Here is a 16426-nt window from a genome sequence, read left to right as displayed (position 1 = left end):
CTAGAACGTTCTGCTTAGAAATACAGACAGAGGAGAGGAAGCATAAATACCTCTGGCTCTCCCCCCTCTCTTCGCTCTGTACCTAGCCTAGGAATCTCTACCTAGTATCTAATATAATAACTTGTCTATTATATTACATAACCCTACCTTACCTCTATTAGGCTATACGCTTCCTATTTAGACAAAGCTAGTCTAGATTTGTCTAGGTCCTTCTAGACTAGGAAGAAAGTAGTCTAGTCCTTCCCCTACTTTCTTTACACGCTTTAGGAGGGCGCCTCTATATTAGGGGCTAAGGATCCTGTAGGTTATAGCAGTCTACGCCATTCTTCTAGCTACTGTCCTTTCAAGTCCTTTTCTAATGCAGGAGAGGAGTGCTATAGGTCTCTAGGATTAGGGTGACGTCTAATCTTTCTTTCCTGCCTTAGGTATTATAGCTACCTCTGCAAGCTTCTACTAGCCTAGAAAGTAGTTTAGTTAAAGGTATTACTAAAAGATCTATTATATAAGTTCCCTAACCTAGGCCTAGCAGGCACAGAGCAGTCGCACTATAGAGTGGTTAGTTCCTGGCGATGTGCTAGAGACCCCTATTATATTTCGCTCAGCTTCCTCTAGTGAGATGTGTGTGCTCCAGGGGAGAGACGCTCTTGCTTCCTGCTCTAGTTAGTGGCTGAGGTTGTCTTCTGCTGTGTAGCGGTTGAGGATTTCCTCTAAGAGTGCCTCTGCCTTCTCTAGGGGGTTAGATATTATTTTACTGTCTATTATAAGAGGGGTGTCCTAGTAGTTTAGTGTAAGCTTGTGCTAGGCAATTACCTTAAACAGATCCTTGCTATCCTTAGCATTATTAATAATATGTCTCTAGTATTGCCTTTTAGCCTATTAGACTATTGTCTTAAAGGCTTGTGTTTCCTCTAGTAGGGCGCTGCTGCAGCAGTGTTGTCTGGCGTGTTTGTAGGCTTGGTAGGCTGTCTTGTACTCCTTAGTCCACCACAGTGCGGCGCGTCCTTGCTTGCAATCTAGCTTGCCTGCTGTCTATATAGAGTGCTGGAATGCCTCTGTTAGCAGCACAACGCATCTATTAAGCTGTGCTGCGTCGTGAGCCCTAAGAAGGTCTAGGATATTCTAGACGCCTATCTTAACAAGACCTGTGAACTTAGGTAGGCCTGCTTCTGCAACTTAGTAGTGGTGCTAATCTAGGTGCTGCATGTCCCTTGTAGAGGTAGGGACATAAATTACTATTGTCTCGTGGTCTGATCTGCTGTGCATGCTCGCATCTACTCAGGACTGTGCGAATGAAGATTCCTTTTATAAGGATAAAGCCCTAGCAGAGCTGTTACTATAAGACAAAGCAGACCTGCTAGGCTACTATTACAGACAGAAGATACAGGATAGCTATCCTACCCCTCTATCAACACCGCCACCTGCAGCACTACTTGCAGGCATTATAGCCAGTGATCAAACAACTCTAACGCAGCAAGCGTCCTTAACTACTATCCTGTAGGCAGCATTATTCCTTGCAGGAACCTAAGCTAGACGTGTTAGAACATGCAGAGGAGAAGTTATAGACAAGGCTAGGCTGGCGGAATGGGTATACTCCAACGTCCTTCGTGGGTACCCCCCAAAACTTTGTCAATAATACATGGATTCTAGCGAAATAGGGCTTAAAAGAAAGAGAAAAACTACGTCTACATTTCTGTGGTAGAAGGTTTTGTTATAACTATTAAACTACACAAGCTAGAGGCTAGAAAAGGTTAAAAAAGGGGGGGTACCTAGCAAGCATACCTATTAATAGGTATACTTTGCTAGGTAGTGTTAATAACTTAGCTAATACTAGGTGGAATAAGCTAATTCTTTTTTTATTAGAAGGCGCAATACTAGGCGCTTCTATCAAATAATAGATTATGTAAGCGTATCTCTGCTAGTTAAGAAGCTATAAGCCAAAACGTAAAAAAGCATACCCTACCCATCCGCCAGCCTAGACAAGGCTAAGATAATAAGAATACTTACTAAAGGCTTAAAGCCCTATTAAAGTTAACTTCTACCTCTGCCTACATTCTAAACTAAGCTTAAGGATTACCCTATAGGTAAACTCTTTTAAGAAGCTAAGCAAGAGCACCTTATAAGCTACTAAGAAATAAAATTATAGTTAGAAGTACTACTTTAGAAAATTAGACTAATAGGATAATAGATCCTTAACTATATATAGGTATATACCTATAAGCTTAATAGACATTATTAACTGCTAAAGTGTAAGGCGCAACTAGTAGTTAGAGGCAATTAACAACGCAATATTACATCACAAGACACCTACGTAGCTATACTTACTAGCTAATCCTTTTAAACAATAATAGCTATAGCAGCTTACTATAACATAGAGCTTAAATAATACAATATTACTAACATGTTTGTTTATGCTACAATAGACAGAGAGGTCTACATAAGGATGCCACAAGGCTATTAGAAGCCTAGCACAATACTGCAAGTAAACAAGGCACTTTACAGCCTACACATCTCTCCCCTCCTCTAGTAGAAGAACTTTACTACAACACTAAAAGTACTAGGTTTCTAGACTATGCCTTACAAACCCTGCTATCTAACTAAGGGTAGTATTATTATCTTCTTTTATATTAATAATATTATCCTTGTAACCTGTTTTATCAGTGAGCGCCCCACCTCAGTGAGCGCCCCACGAACACCAGCAAAGCGCATGCGCGACACTCAACGCGTAATGTCTCAACAACCACAACCTCACAAGCCCTATACTGAAGCTGACGTGCAGCTTGCCCTCTCTAACATTAAATGCGACCAGATTACAAGCCTGCAACGTGCTGAGGCAGTCTACAGCGTTCCTTGTAGGACGATACAACAACAACGTGACAGGAAGCCCTCTAGACGCGACTGCGAGCCCAGATTAAAGCGCCTAACAAAGCTAGAAGAGGAGGTAATTCTGCAGCGTATACTTGACAAGAACCTACGTGGAGTACCGCCCTTAAAGCTACACGTACAAGATATGGCTGATAGACTGCTGCGCGACCGCGGTGGTGAGCCTGTTGGTAAATGCTGGGTTGACAGGTTTATTAAGCGTACACCTGAGCTGCGCACGCGCTGGACTCGTCTATACAATCACCAGCAAGCTCTCTGCGAAGACCCAGCAATTATCAAGCCCTAGTTCACGCTAGTTTAGAACATAAAGGCGAAGTATAGTATTATAGACAACAACATGTACAACTTTAACAAGTCTAGCTTCCTAATAGGCAAGATATCTTCATAACTTGTTGTGACAGGCATAGAGAAACCTAGGAAAGCAAAGAAGCTTTAGCCTAGTAATCGCAAGTAGACTACGTTAATACAGGGCGTCAGCGCAACAGGGCGTGTTATCCTACCCTTCCTTATCTTTGCTAGCAAGGTTCTTATCTCTAACTAGTTTACTAAGGACCTCCTACGCAATTAGGTTATTTAAGTAAGCCTAACAGGCTAGACGAACAACAATCTAGCGCTTGCCTGGCTTAATTACTTTAATACGCATGCGAGGCCTGTAGGAGCGTATAGGCTGCTAATTATTAACAGCCACAAGAGCTATTGCTTAATAGATTTCCAGGATCGCTGCAAGGAGAAGAAGATTATTGCCCTCTGTATGCCTCTACACTCGTCGCACCTCCTGCAGCCACTTGATGTCGCCTGTTTCTCGCTATTGAAGCGCGCGTATAGTGATCAGATCTCAGCCTTGGCACGCAATTGCATTAACCACATTAGCAAACAGACCTTCTTACTAGCCTTTAAAGTAGCTTTTAAGAAGGCGTTTACAAGAGAGAATGCTTGCGCAGGGTTTTAAGGCGCTGGATTGTCTCCACATGATCCACAGGCTGTGTTATCGAAGCTGGATGTGCAGCTGCGTACGCAAACTCCACCACAGCAAGTCGACGCCGCTTGGGAGGCGAAAACACCACGCAACGCTAAAGAAATAGAGGCGCAATCAACACTAGTTTAAAACAGGATAAAAATCCATCAAGGGTCTCTAGCAAGTTCACTTAATGAGCAGGTGCAGCAGCTGACAAAAGGCGCGCAGCAGATGGCTCATGAGATAGTGTTAATGCGCGCAGAGATAGTGCGCCTTAATACTGCTACTAAAGCAGCAACAAAGCGTAAAAGTCGCAAGAGACGCTACGTACAGGCAGAGGAGACATTGACAGTTGGCGAGGTATCAGACTTAATTGCTAAAAGGGAGGGTGGCAGATGTGAGGAGGGTAAGGAGCTGGCGAAGAGGGTGCGCGCAGGGCGACGCTGCGGCTGTTGCAGTGAGATTAGGCACAACTCTCGCACCTGCAAGGTAGAAATTAAGGATATAAATAACAGCGACGCTTCTAAATAATACTATACTGTTGCAAGAGTACAAAATTTGTGTTGTGGTGCTAAGCTACGTCGCTGCGCGTACGCCTCGCTGGTGTTCGTGGGGCGCTCACTGAGGTGGGGCGCTCACTGATAAAACAGGTTATATAATAAATTAAAAGAGTAAGAGGTAATATAGATAATTAGCTACGTATAGAGCAAGTACACCTGCATAGGAGGGCACAACCTATAGTAGTTCCTTAGTATAGAGATTATACAAGACTAAGTAAGCAAGAAAATCTACCTATCTTAGGCAGCGTACTTAGACAAAATTAGTTGCCTTGCTAAGAACACAACTATACAACATAACACTCTAATAGCAACAACTAAACTATAGCTAAGGAGTAGACTAGCAGTGCTAGCAGAAATTAACAAGTATCAACACAAAATTAGATCACTGCTGTTCGCTGTGGTCACCACGCGACCTGACATTGCGTTCGCCACATTAAGGCTTGCCAGGTTCCTCACCAATCCAGGCATTAGCCACTAAGATGCTGCGGACTGGGTCCTTCTATATCTACTTAACACTAAACAGCGATTACTGCAGCTTAGAGGAGGCATTAGCCTCTAGGTAGCAAGTAACGTGTCCTTTACTAACAACACTATAGACAGAAAGAGCTCCTAAGGCTACGCAATTAAACTCTTTAGTAGCCTTATTGCATAGAAAGTAAACAAGTAGGACATAGTAATAATATTAATAACTAAGGCTAAGCTTCTTACTCTTACCTAGGTTATATAAGAAGCACTCTTTATCTTAAGGCTCTTGCACAAACTACACATTAATATAGGTGCACACACTATTATAATATAATATAATAATAAATAAATAATTTAACTAGTTACTAAGGAAGTGTTGTAACTATATACTAAACTTTAGTATGTAGATATCTACAACTACTAGCTCTAATAGGAGGTAGCTGCTAGAAAGATTATTATAGAACATGTCTAGTCTGTAAGTATAATAGCAGATAGACTTACAAAGGTACTCCTAGTAAACAAGTAGGAAGGTTTCCTCTAGTAACTTAGTCTAGTAAATAGGGAGTTAATAGAAGTACTAAACAGTGTGCCTCTAGACAGGATTTAAGTATAAATTAAGAACCTTATATACACATAAACAGTTAGCTTAAAGAGTTTCTAAGCTAAAGGGGGTGTGTTAGATAAGAGCAAGTAGCAAGAGGTCAGATCTGCGCAATTAAGCAGGGACCTGTTGTGCAGCCAATCAGCAGTTGTCAGGTCGATTAAGCGAGACCTGGCAACTCCTGATTGGCCCGCACACCGGCGGCCGCGAACAGCGCTAATTCCCCCCCCACTTCAATCCTGTAGCAACCAGCACGACGCCACGGCAGACACCATCGCCACGATCATCAATAAATCATCATACCACCTAGATCTCGTTAAGCACATACTCTGGCTAACAGTACGAGCATCTGACATCTCTAGCCTAGAGTTTTAGGTGGTGCCCTTTGCGTATATAGGTTATTACCCTAGGGCGGACTAAGCCTAGTGTGTTAGGGGCATCCTAGGTGCTAATAGGTGCGAGGTGTCTATAGCCTAGGTAGGTAGAGGTTCTTGAGTTAGCACAGGTAAAGGGTTCTTAGACGTATACTACGTCTATGTCCTTCTAAAAGGCTACTTCTAGTATAGTAATGTGGCAGGGGGAGCTTCTGCTAACGTTGGCCTAGCATACGCAGAGTTGGTTTCTCTGCTTGCTAGGCTTTTGTTGCCTATTGTGGGCAGAGGTAGTGTGTTGGTGTCCTAGCATGTGGATAGTGGATCCTCGCTTATGCTGGTGTCCTCCCTCTCTAAGGTGGAGGTGTTAGTGTAGATAGTTAATTGTGGGCGCATACTGTTGGCAGACATGTCCCTCATATTTAGGTTTGCACGGCCTACAGCAGCCCGTCTTGGTCTCTTTTCCCTGCTAGTGGGTAAGGATGCTTGAGAGGCGCTGCTTATTTCAGTTGTCTTGCCCGTGGGGTACGTTACCTAGAGAACTAAATCCTTACTCTCTACATGCCACCTTACCTATTGCACATCCTCTAGCTACTTAACATAGTCTGTTTCTTGCTGTTAAAGCGTAAGTGCTCCTAACATATTTAAGACTTAGCACACTAACACGTCTTCTATATTAATAAGGAAGGCTTCCTACTAGCCTTTAGGGACACGTTCCTTAATATATTAATAAAGGTTAACTACTAAAAGGCCTTTAAGGTATTAGGGCTTATTCCTGCTAATATACAGGTAGTGTTAGATTACCTTAAAGTGCAGCTGCATACCCTACTAGCAGTACCTCTACCTAAAATACTATAGCAATCTAAGACACTAAGCAATACACATAAGTTTAGGTCTTAATCTAAGCTTATAAGTAACTCCTTCTAATAATTACTAAGTGTAGTGTAAGAGGGGTTCTTAAAGCTTATAAAAGGGGCTAAATAGATACTGCACAGAAATGTCCTTATTAAGGCCTGCATGCAAGAGCTTAAAGAGCAATTAGCAGTAATAACTAAGAGAAAATTGCGTAAGAGAAAGCAGATTCAGCATAGTGGCACACTTGAGTATGGCCTAGCAGCATCACAGGTAGCTGCTGAGGCGTGTGTAGCAGCTCAGCCATCTAAGAAGACTTAGGGTAGAGGTGGTTAACTAGGAGCTTAGTCAACTGTTTAGCGCTGTAGGAACTGTAGTAAGACTAGACACAATGCACAAACGTGCTAGGAGGGTGTAGAAACATTTTCTAAATCTAATACAAGCACACAGTATGCTAGGTCACTGTTTAATAGCAAGTAGTTGTAGTTGCAGTAACTTGTGTTAGTTGTGCTAAGAGAAAATGGCTGGTTTAGTGATATGGCCGGCTTGGTGATAATCTACGTTAGGCATAACGCGTGAACGTGTAAGAAAGAGGTAGAAGTAGTTTCTAAATAATATTACAGGCTGTACTGCAGTTTGCAGCGCTAATTTAGGTTGTTTTAGGCTATAATAGGGTGGAGTTTGGTGGGGGCTTGGCAAAAGTGATTCTCTCGCCTGTTGATTCTTTCGCCCGTGGGGTACGTTATATAAAGTTGTTAAGGTAGGAGGCCTGTGCTTCGCACGGGCAACTTCTCCGAAGTTTGTTGAAAACACATTTAGGGCCTGGGTAGGTATTACCAAAAAAGGATCTCCACCCTCCACACAAAGTCCTAAGTATGCCCCTGCTCCCCCAACCACTTGACGAGCACCTTGCCAAACACCTCGTGCACCCTACTCGTCAAATGTCCAGAGTTGTACCACAAATACGTATCCAATCCCTCTCCGCACCCGTACTTCGCCGGATTGCTGAGGATGTCCGGCTGATTGTATCCCGGGCAAAAGTTCGTCGTGTTGGTGAATCCGTAGCTCGCGGCGTTGTCGAAGATGCCGTTCAGCACCGTATTGACATCGAACTGCAGGACATTTGCATCCTCGTGTGCGGCCGCGAAGGATGACGCGTGCTCAGCCAGGATGGAGTTGTACGTGCTCACGAGTGTCTTATTGACGCTGGGGCTTGGACCGCGGTCAAGCGGCGGGAGGTTGAGGAGCAGGAGGTTCTTGTATCCGAGGGCGTAGATGTGCTCCCATAGTTGCTGTTGGGCGGTGATGACAGACTCGTACAGCGGCGCGAAGGTTGCGTTCTTGCCGCGCAGTTTGGCCAGGTCGTTGATGTCGTTGATGCCAATCCAGACTGCGGCCAGCGCTTCTTTCCTCTTCAACACGCGCTGCAGTGCCGGGTCGCCGTACATCTCAAACTGCTCAATTTGTCGCTCCAGGCTGACCGTGTGGTTCCAGTGCAGCGGTGTCAACGCGGTGTTTGTGTTGCTACCGGCGTAGGCGAAGTCCCAGAGCTGTTTGTTGCATGTCCGTGGATCTATGAGGCCGGGTTTGACGCCGCAGTCGGTGATCCACTCAGTCCAAACGGGGCCGCCGGACGCAGTCGCCGTCAGATTCTGCACGATGCGGTTCTCGAAGAGTTCGGCTGGCGTGAAAGAGATGTCGAAGTTGTCGCCAATGTAGGTGTAGTTAGGGTGGCCCTTGAGACCTTGCACAAAGGTGTACGAGTCGCCGAAGGCGATGAGGGATTTTATTTTTTTCCAGCTGAATTTGGCTTTCGCAGACGATGAAGTGGAAGTGGGTGCCGACAAGGCTGTCGCGGCCAGTGCGGCGCAGGCGAGGGATTCGAGCTTCATGGGCGACAATTGAGGCACGACATGCACTGATCGCGAACCATGGTGATGAGTTGCGAGATAATTATATTTATGTCGTCGATCGTGTCCGCGGATGCGAGATTGAGGTTGGCAGACGGAAGAATTGCGACCGAGGACCTGGCGCCGGGATATCTGCCCATGGCGATGTTAGCAGCCGTTGGACCGGCCTTGCGGGGTATCCCGGACGTTCCGATCGATTCGTGTTTAGCCACAGAATCCGGGGTAATTTGAGTTGCGCTCGCTAAACAAAGCACCCTCATGGAGAGCCGCTCGAGGCTTCGTGGGATCTATAGTATGCCAAGGAGAATGTTGTACAGTGTATACTGAACATTGAGCTTCTCAGAACCAGTCGCCCCAGTCTGAGTCGCCGCCTTCGCCGCCTCCGCCATCACCGCCCTGATCTCCTCCCCAGACGTCTTGCTCTTGGTTCTGGCCGCGTTGATCCGCCCAAGGATCACCGTTCTGTCCCCAGACATCATCCTCACCAGGCCCACCCTGCTGCTGATCCTCCGGGGGCTGATACGGGTCATTTGCTTGAGGTGCCATATCGTCAGCCTGTTGATCCCCTCGTCCCCTTTGCAGGGCTTCGTATCCAGCCATGGTTGCAGCGCCAGTCGCGGCGCCTTCAGCAGCACCTAAACCGCGAACACCGGCTGCAGCTTCACCCAAGACGCCGGACTCGCCTGCTGCTCCCATTGTAGTGCCTACACCAGCCACTCCTGCGGCGCCGGCCTCACCAGCTGCGGCTCTGCCCGCAACAGCACCACCGGCTTCTCCAGCGCCGCCGAACCAGGGCATCCATATGGGCCACATCATACCGCCCGAGCCGCTGTGCCGACTGAAGTAGTCGAAGTCGATGCTGACGGCTGTTGCAAGCATGACGGCGCGCTGATCGAGCGTCATACCTGGCCCAGGATCTCCCTGTCCTGTCTGGCTCACCATGTGACTTGGTTCTTGTGAGAGCGCCGCGGCGTCCATGCGCAGTGCGTAAACACCGGTATCCGTGAAGATCTCACGCGCAAAGCCACCAAAGTTGCGGTTCACAGACCCGAGCAGCCGGTCATCCTGAGACATCAAGCTGAAGTCCCAGGACAGGAAGCGTTCATCGACGCGTGCGAATTGCAGCATGCCGACTTTTCTGTTATCGCCCTCTGCTACCGTCGTTTCTTTGCTGTCTGATAACGGGAGGCTCCCGGGCGCGATCTGAGGCGTATTGGACGAGGCTGCTGCGAGGTCACGGGCGAGAAACATGTTATACTTCCTCCGCAGCGGCGCCCAATCTTGTTCCGTCGCGCCAATGATGCGCATATCGCTAAGATCCAAGTTGGACACATTCGCGCTCGTCTGTTTCACAATGCTGGCCGTACTCGTGCCTTGCAGCTGCGTCGAGCTTGTGCATGCACCGCCATCGCCGACAGCATCGTAAACGCTTATCTGCGAGTTGATCCAGCTGAATGGCCTGTGGAAGCGCAGCACCTCCTTTTCGTCGCGGTCGAAAACGTGTGTTGTGAAGCTGCGGTGCGTCTTGAACATCTGTCGCGCCATCGCACTGCCAATGCCGTGGTCGCGCTCGGCAAGATAGCCAATGTGGTTCCCGTGGGGGTCCATGATAACGTAGCGATTCGCCTGCTCGAAGCCCATCAGCACGTTCATCATCTCGAGCTGGCGCTGAATAACGATGGCCGAGTTGTCGAGGATGCGCATCGCGGGATGTGACTGTTTGAGGACGGCGTGGGGGTCTTCGAGCAAGTGGACGGGCGTGACGAGCGGATTTTGCGAGTCGGGCGTCGTTGCGAGCGCGTTAGACACTGCCTCGACCCTCGAAGGTCCGTTCGCAGAGGCACTGGATGCATCCTGCGACGGCTGGTTACTCTGGGTGGCAGACTGCCCCGAAGACCTCGCAGCTCGCTCCTCGTTTCGTTGTGGCGGTGTGCGTCGGGGAAGCCGACCGCGGGGCCCGGGTGGTGGAGGTGTGCCACGGGTTGCGAATGCGCGAAACTGTTCACGTGGGAGCCGCAGAGACCATCTGGCTGCTGTTGGAAGCATCGCAGGTGCTGGCCTCCTCTTCACCGTCCGTATCTTTTGCTCTTTATCGCCGTGAGATGCTTCTTAGTTCCAGAGATTGTCAGTATGTGACAGTGATTGCTGCCTGCGATGGCGTGGCGAGGAGGCTTGATCAACTTCCACGTGCTTCTAAGAGCCCGTAGCCGAGCTGTGTGACATTACGTCACAACGTCCTTACCTCTTTGCCGTTCTCGCTGTGGGAGACTGACAGGCTCTTATTGTACACCGAGCAGAGGATGACATTGAGCTGTCCTGCCCGCGGTGATACACGAATGCTGGGGTCGGGAGACGCAGATTCCAGCCAATCAGCAGATGGGCGCGGGCCGACCACCTCCGAAATCAAAAGCTTCCCGCCTCGTGAAATTTCCGCAGCCTGCACACGCCTCGCAACAATGCCAGTTCATCGCCGGCGCGAGGCTTCAAGAACCGTAAGTCACTCTGCTTTTCCAATCTTCCCCTTCTATGATGACATCTTCAAATCATATCAGCGGTACAGCGTGAACATTCACTTGCTAGCGCGCGTGCTCTATGCTGTCTTCCGTTACAAAATAGACTACAACGGTATCTGATCTACCAACACTCGCACTTGCTTGTCTCAAGGATATCTGGACCAGTTTCTGACTTCAAGCAGATCTCCCAAGCTACATACTCGAGTCAACATGGCGACAGAGACTGTGGCTTTACAGCCAGCTTCAACTCAAGCTGAGCCGCCCAAAGTTCATGTTGCAGCGCCTGACGGCCGAAAGAGTGCAAATAGCGGTCCTAGGAAGCCTCGCCCAAAGCGACCAAACTACAATGAAATCCACGTCAAGCCACTTCCGCTTGATGTTCACCCACTGCCAGCCTTCATCCCACATAACCCACTGTCTCTCGTGAGAATCGCCATTGCTCTTCTGTCACATTCCTTTCGCTCGCCCAGCTCGCGCAAGGTCGTCCACCAAGCCTACTTCTCTGAAGACACACAGTCCATCCATGTTACAGATGCTGAGTCGATTCGCGCACTTTGGGAACAAGGGTTCTGGGGTAAGGGATCGCTCAGTCGCAGTGAGCCTCAGTGGCTGCTAGCTGAGAGGCGAAGGCGAGGCATCGAAGCCCAGACAGCAAGCACACAGGTTACGCAGGCGCGAAGAGAAGAGCGCAGACAGTTTAAACTTGAGCGTGCAAAGGCACAGCGAGATGCAATCGAGCAGCAGCTGCGTCAGGAGGGCAAGCTCGACGCTGACGGCACTGTGAGCGATCTGGTTGAGAACGGTATTGTGTCCGAGTCGCCAAAGGGGACAATGTACGCACCCGAGGCTGGCGATACTATAGGGCCCGTTGGTGATAGCATCGTCGCAGAGGTCGGCAAGAGGATTGCAGATGGAACATCGACATGGGGAGAAGATGGGTCTGCCATTACGCAAGCAGAAGAGATCAAGGACATCGAGCACCTACAGCTCACCCCTGAGGAAGCCTTCTACCTCACCTACGTCCTGGGCGCTCTCAACATCGTGGACGGAAACTACCTTGGCGGCATCACAGCGACGTCTGCGCTGCCCGCCTGGTACCTGCTACGACTGTACAGCGCTTATGCGCTGTCTCCTACCGACGACGCTGCCATCATGGGCTTGAAGAAGCTTTTCCAGTACCGCGAGCGCCTCGCCCAAAAGACTGCCGCCCTACCGAGCGCACAGCAGATCGCACCCGATAATTCCTTCCTCCTCAAGTACGTTGTCTACCACCACTTTCGATCCCTTGGCTGGGTAGTCCGACCCGGCATCAAGTTCGCCGTCGACTACCTACTCTACCTCCGCGGACCTGCCTTCCACCACGCCGAGTTCGGTATTCAGATCGTCCCTTCATACTCGCACCCCTACTGGTCGGAGACACCCGAGCGGATCGCGCACCGCAAAGAGGAGGAGAACAAGGACTGGTGGTGGTTTCACAGGGTGAACCGTGTGCAGACTGCGGTCATGAAGACATTGGTGCTGGTGTACGTCGAGGTGCCGCCACCGTGGGACGGAGAGACAGAGCAGAACGCACTGGCCGTTGATATCGGCCAGGTGCTGAAGAGTTACACCGTGAGGGAAGTTGTGTTCAGGAGGTGGAGTCCTAGCCGCAACCGCGATTAGACATGAACGAGACATGGCATTCACTGCGTCTGTATACTCCTGCGACCTGGTATACTTCATTGGTGGCGAAGTGCTGGCGTAATATCTATTTCCTGATTTCAATCAGCACGGTAGCTAAGTCTGTCGCGGCAAATTTGCTATCCACTCTCAAATGAAGTCTGAGTCGACCTTGAATCTACGGCACGCCTATGACCAGCTCGTTAATGACGATCCGCTTGCGCTGTCTGGAATCCTGGATGACAGATCGGGCCAAGCAAGGCAAGATGGTTGATAGATTGGCTTACGCTTTAGCCTCGACCGCTCTCCGAAAGAGCTGTCATCGCATGTATCAATGTATTTTGTACACCATCTTTGAAATGCTCTCCTCTGGTTCTTGGCGCCATTAAGAGGCACGTTCTCGCGACCGCCTGGCTTACGATCTGTTTCTCACCCAGGCTTACTGCAAGAACGTTCACTAATCTTCAAGAAAATAACCTACTACTGGCAAGTACGATCTCATCGTAGTCAGATGCAGTGTAGCTGGGCTCGTCGTAGCAGTGCGATCTTTGGAGCATGCGACCGATGCGCTACGTGACTTTGGCCGAGATAGCGCTCGCAACGACCATGGCGAGGTCCATCAGGATTGTGTTGGTACTAGCATGCGTCGCTCTTAAGCCCTTGCGACCTGGATCCAGATTGCAAAGTAGTACACGATGGCCATCACGGAGCCGTAGTTCAGGAATGTGAAGATTACGATACCCGCTACGCTTTTGTTGAGCAGGACGCGGGGCGGCACCATGGCGGTTTCAGGCGTCAAGGAAAGAGCAAGACGCCGAACGTGACGAGCAGCCCAACAATGGTAGATAAGGATCAGTAGTACGTAATTTCGCCCCATTGCAGGGCGAAGACAATGCTGATGAACCTCGGGAGTAGGAAGAAGATGCCGACGGGGTTCAGGCGCTGGATCTGTTGCATAACGGAGAGCGTATCGCATCTCGCAAGGTTTATGTGGAAGAAGAAGAAGATGGTCGCCATCGTTACAGCACCGATGGGAATGTTCATATAGCAACACCAGCGCCAGGTGCTGGCGCGCCGCCAACGATCGGCCCCAGCACAGCAAAAACCCCAAAGCTCATGCCAAATACCGCCATGTACATCGGCACCTAACTCAATGGCACAAGTTCAACAATGACCATCATGCCGTTCTGGAAGACTCCCGCCGATCCAATGCCGACAACGGCGCGACCCACAATGAACGCCACAGACGACGGAGCGGTGCCGCACACAGCGTTGCCAATCTCGAAGATCAGATGGAAGTCAGGGACACCATTTTCGTGCTGTACAGTTGGTAGATACGGCCGAAGATAGGGTTGAAACAGGCACCGGTGAGCAGGTAGGCGGAGTCGTACCAGCTGATGTCAGTAATGGAGGTGAAGCTGTATGTAAGCGCGGGGAAAGTGACGGCATTGATTGTGCGGCCCTAGGTGGGTGTTCGTGTTGTGATTTTTGGCAGGATAATTTGCTTAAAATGGTCGATATTAGACGGACATTTGAAAAGTGCTTGTTCAGTTGTGTGATGGATGGACTCTAGGATCGAACGAGCGAGATTGTGGACGTAGCAGTGCGACCAGAAGGACAGACACATACGTCCCATGGTGAAAAACTCGATGGATTTGGGGTTGAACTTGGTAACGCCATTATTATTGTAATCGACTTGGTTGTCTGATCGAATAGGATTCCCTTCGATAAATTGCGCGGCAAATAGAGTGAATCAGTGGTAACGTACTCTATCACCGAGCTGGTCATATCACCAAACTGGTCAAAATCTGCCAAGACCAACACAACTCCGCACTTCACAGTATGTCTCAACAACATCACGACCTATTGCTTCAACACAAAGGGAGACTATAGCTTGCTCTCCAGGCCTATAATACTAGACAGTTTTAGAGCCATTAGGCTGCTGCTGCTGCATTCAACGTTAACCAACGCAGGCTCTCTAAACGCGCTAGCAATACTCCATTTTAACTCAACGTATGCGCAAACTGCCAGAAGCTTACTGCAACTAAAGAGCAGACAATTGTCTAATATATCCTTAACCTTAATTTGCAAGGATTTGCGCCTTAGCTGTGTAAGGTGGCAGATATAGCTAATAAACTATTAGGTGTGCGTAGTAGGGAGCCTGTTAGTAAACTCTAGGCTATAAGATTTATAACACGTTTAGATTAGCTTAAGATAGTGTTTAACTAAGCAAAGGACAGACAGAGGATACTATAGGAAGATCCTAAGGTAATTAACGCGTAGTTTATGCTAGTAGAGGGTACTAAGGCTAAGTATAGCATCTACAATAATAACGTGCACAACTTTAATAAGACTAGGTTCTAGATAGGCGTGATAGGGTTAATAAAGGTTGTCACAGGCGCTAAGAGACGCGCTTGACCTAAGCTTGTTTAGCTAGGCAATTAGGAGTAGGTTACAGTTATACAGAGCATCTGCGATGCTGGATATACAACCCTGCCTTTTATTATCTACAAAGGACGCATCTATATCTCTGCCTAGTACAAGGAGATAGATATACTACATAATTAGAAGCTCTCTGTCTCTAAGAATAGCTAGATAAATAACATGCTTAGCCTTAAGTAGTTAAAGCATTTTAACGCGCATACAAGAGCGCGTTAGGTAGGGGGATACAGGCTACTTATCTTAGACAGCCATAAGAGCTACCTTAACTAGGATTTTAAGGACTATTGCCTAGATAACAAGATCCTTACTCTCTGTATGCTAGCTTACTTGTCACACATCCTCTAGCTGCTTGACGTGGTCTGTTTCTTGCTGTTGAAGCGCAAGTACTCCCAAGTTCCTAACGCGTCTGGGACTTGGCACGCTGACACGTCTTCCACATCAACAAGGAAGGCTTCCTTCTAGCCTTTAGAGACGCGTTTCTTGACGTGTTTACAACGGCCAACTGTCAGAAGGCCTTTGAGGCATCAGGGCTAGTCCCTACCAACGCGCTCACCGAACACCAATCTTTTGATTTTTGGGCTTCCTTCACAGAGGCCCCAAAAATACCAGCAACTGACCCAGCACGCTGCGGCCACTCTGGGAGTACCTCTAGTGTCTGTCTAGGTCCCCTGCGCGACGCGCAAGGGAGCTTAGTAGGATGGCAGAGCCTCCTCCTTCCCATCACACGGGGTCCCCAGACCCTGAGTCCCCTCAACATCTCAATTCCCGCGCCCCAAGACGGCTTCAGAGGGACGTGCACCATCAAGCACCCCCGCTGAGCAGCCAGAACCCCGGTGGGGGCGCTCCCAAACCCAGAGTTTACGATGCCGTCCAACGCTACATCACTGAGACTCAGCAAATTGTCCAGCTTTGGAACACTATCACCACGGCCTTCGCCGCAGCTGTGGATCAACACGCAGAGGGCTACACTAACCCTCAGGAAGCCAGGATCGCCGCAGAGCTGCAGCAGAAAGTCATCCAGGCTCTAACCTCCATCTCCCCAAGCAACTCCCCCCCAAGCTCCCGCTGGAGCAGTGACACCAATCACAGCAACCTTAGGAGCCAAGAATCAGGACGCCGCTCTTGGGCGGACGTAGCCAGAGACCCCCAAATCTCAGCGCCAAAGAATAGGGGCAGCGGCAGGCCCCTGTTCCCTGCTAGGTCCCAGCCTGGACCACT

At 49.0% G+C, this 16426-nt stretch overlaps 6 protein-coding genes across 6 annotated transcripts; 2 read left to right on the top strand and 4 right to left on the bottom strand.

The window, feature by feature from the left end:
- Positions 1-5301: 5301 nt before the first annotated feature.
- On the bottom strand, positions 5302-5796 carry M421DRAFT_424213 (uncharacterized protein). The gene is made up of 2 exons (XM_033593685.1): positions 5732-5796; positions 5302-5692 (listed from the first exon to the last, which is right to left on the bottom strand). Exons 1-2 carry the CDS (start codon positions 5746-5748, stop codon positions 5518-5520), a joined length of 192 nt encoding a protein of 63 aa, XP_033445239.1. The 5' UTR covers positions 5749-5796; the 3' UTR covers positions 5302-5517.
- Positions 5797-7553: 1757 nt separating this feature from the next.
- Positions 7554-8576, bottom strand: M421DRAFT_70928 (carbohydrate esterase family 16 protein; the record flags this gene model as incomplete). The annotated part of the gene is made up of 1 exon (XM_033596749.1): positions 7554-8576. One exon carries the CDS (start codon positions 8574-8576, stop codon positions 7554-7556), a length of 1023 nt encoding a protein of 340 aa, XP_033445238.1.
- A 357-nt stretch (positions 8577-8933) lies between these two features.
- Positions 8934-10640, bottom strand: M421DRAFT_103383 (Scramblase-domain-containing protein; the record flags this gene model as incomplete). Its single annotated transcript, XM_033586896.1, has 1 exon — positions 8934-10640. The coding sequence occupies one exon, from the start codon at positions 10638-10640 to the stop codon at positions 8934-8936; it is 1707 nt and encodes a 568-aa protein (XP_033445237.1).
- Positions 10641-10860: 220 nt separating this feature from the next.
- M421DRAFT_424211 (uncharacterized protein) lies at positions 10861-13113 on the top strand. The gene is made up of 2 exons (XM_033593684.1): positions 10861-11086; positions 11290-13113. Exons 1-2 carry the CDS (start codon positions 10971-10973, stop codon positions 12767-12769), a joined length of 1596 nt encoding a protein of 531 aa, XP_033445236.1. The 5' UTR covers positions 10861-10970; the 3' UTR covers positions 12770-13113.
- A 173-nt stretch (positions 13114-13286) lies between these two features.
- Positions 13287-14225, bottom strand: M421DRAFT_400897 (uncharacterized protein). Its single transcript, XM_033590209.1, has one exon. It carries the CDS (start codon positions 13740-13742, stop codon positions 13419-13421), a length of 324 nt encoding a protein of 107 aa, XP_033445235.1. The 5' UTR covers positions 13743-14225; the 3' UTR covers positions 13287-13418.
- Positions 13677-14444, top strand: M421DRAFT_424210 (uncharacterized protein). The gene has a single exon (XM_033593683.1). It carries the CDS (start codon positions 13937-13939, stop codon positions 14114-14116), a length of 180 nt encoding a protein of 59 aa, XP_033445234.1. The 5' UTR covers positions 13677-13936; the 3' UTR covers positions 14117-14444.
- The last annotated feature ends 1982 nt before the right edge of the window (positions 14445-16426 follow it).

The sequence above is a fragment of the Didymella exigua genome (genome assembly GCF_010094145.1).
Source record: "Didymella exigua CBS 183.55 unplaced genomic scaffold M421scaffold_33, whole genome shotgun sequence".
NCBI lineage: Eukaryota > Fungi > Ascomycota > Dothideomycetes > Pleosporales > Didymellaceae > Didymella > Didymella exigua.
This window is presented reverse-complemented; position numbering and strand designations above follow the sequence as displayed.

Coding starts and splice junctions, on each gene's coding strand:
- M421DRAFT_424211 (XM_033593684.1), top strand. CDS start 10,971: ATGGGCGCGGGCCGACCACCTCCGAAATCAAAAGCTTCCCGCCTCGTG. Junction 11,087..11,289: donor GGCGCGAGGCTTCAAGAACC/GTAAGTCACTCT, acceptor GACTTCAAGCAG/ATCTCCCAAGCTACATACTC.
- M421DRAFT_400897 (XM_033590209.1), bottom strand. CDS start 13,742: ATGCGATACGCTCTCCGTTATGCAACAGATCCAGCGCCTGAACCCCGT.
- M421DRAFT_424210 (XM_033593683.1), top strand. CDS start 13,937: ATGACCATCATGCCGTTCTGGAAGACTCCCGCCGATCCAATGCCGACA.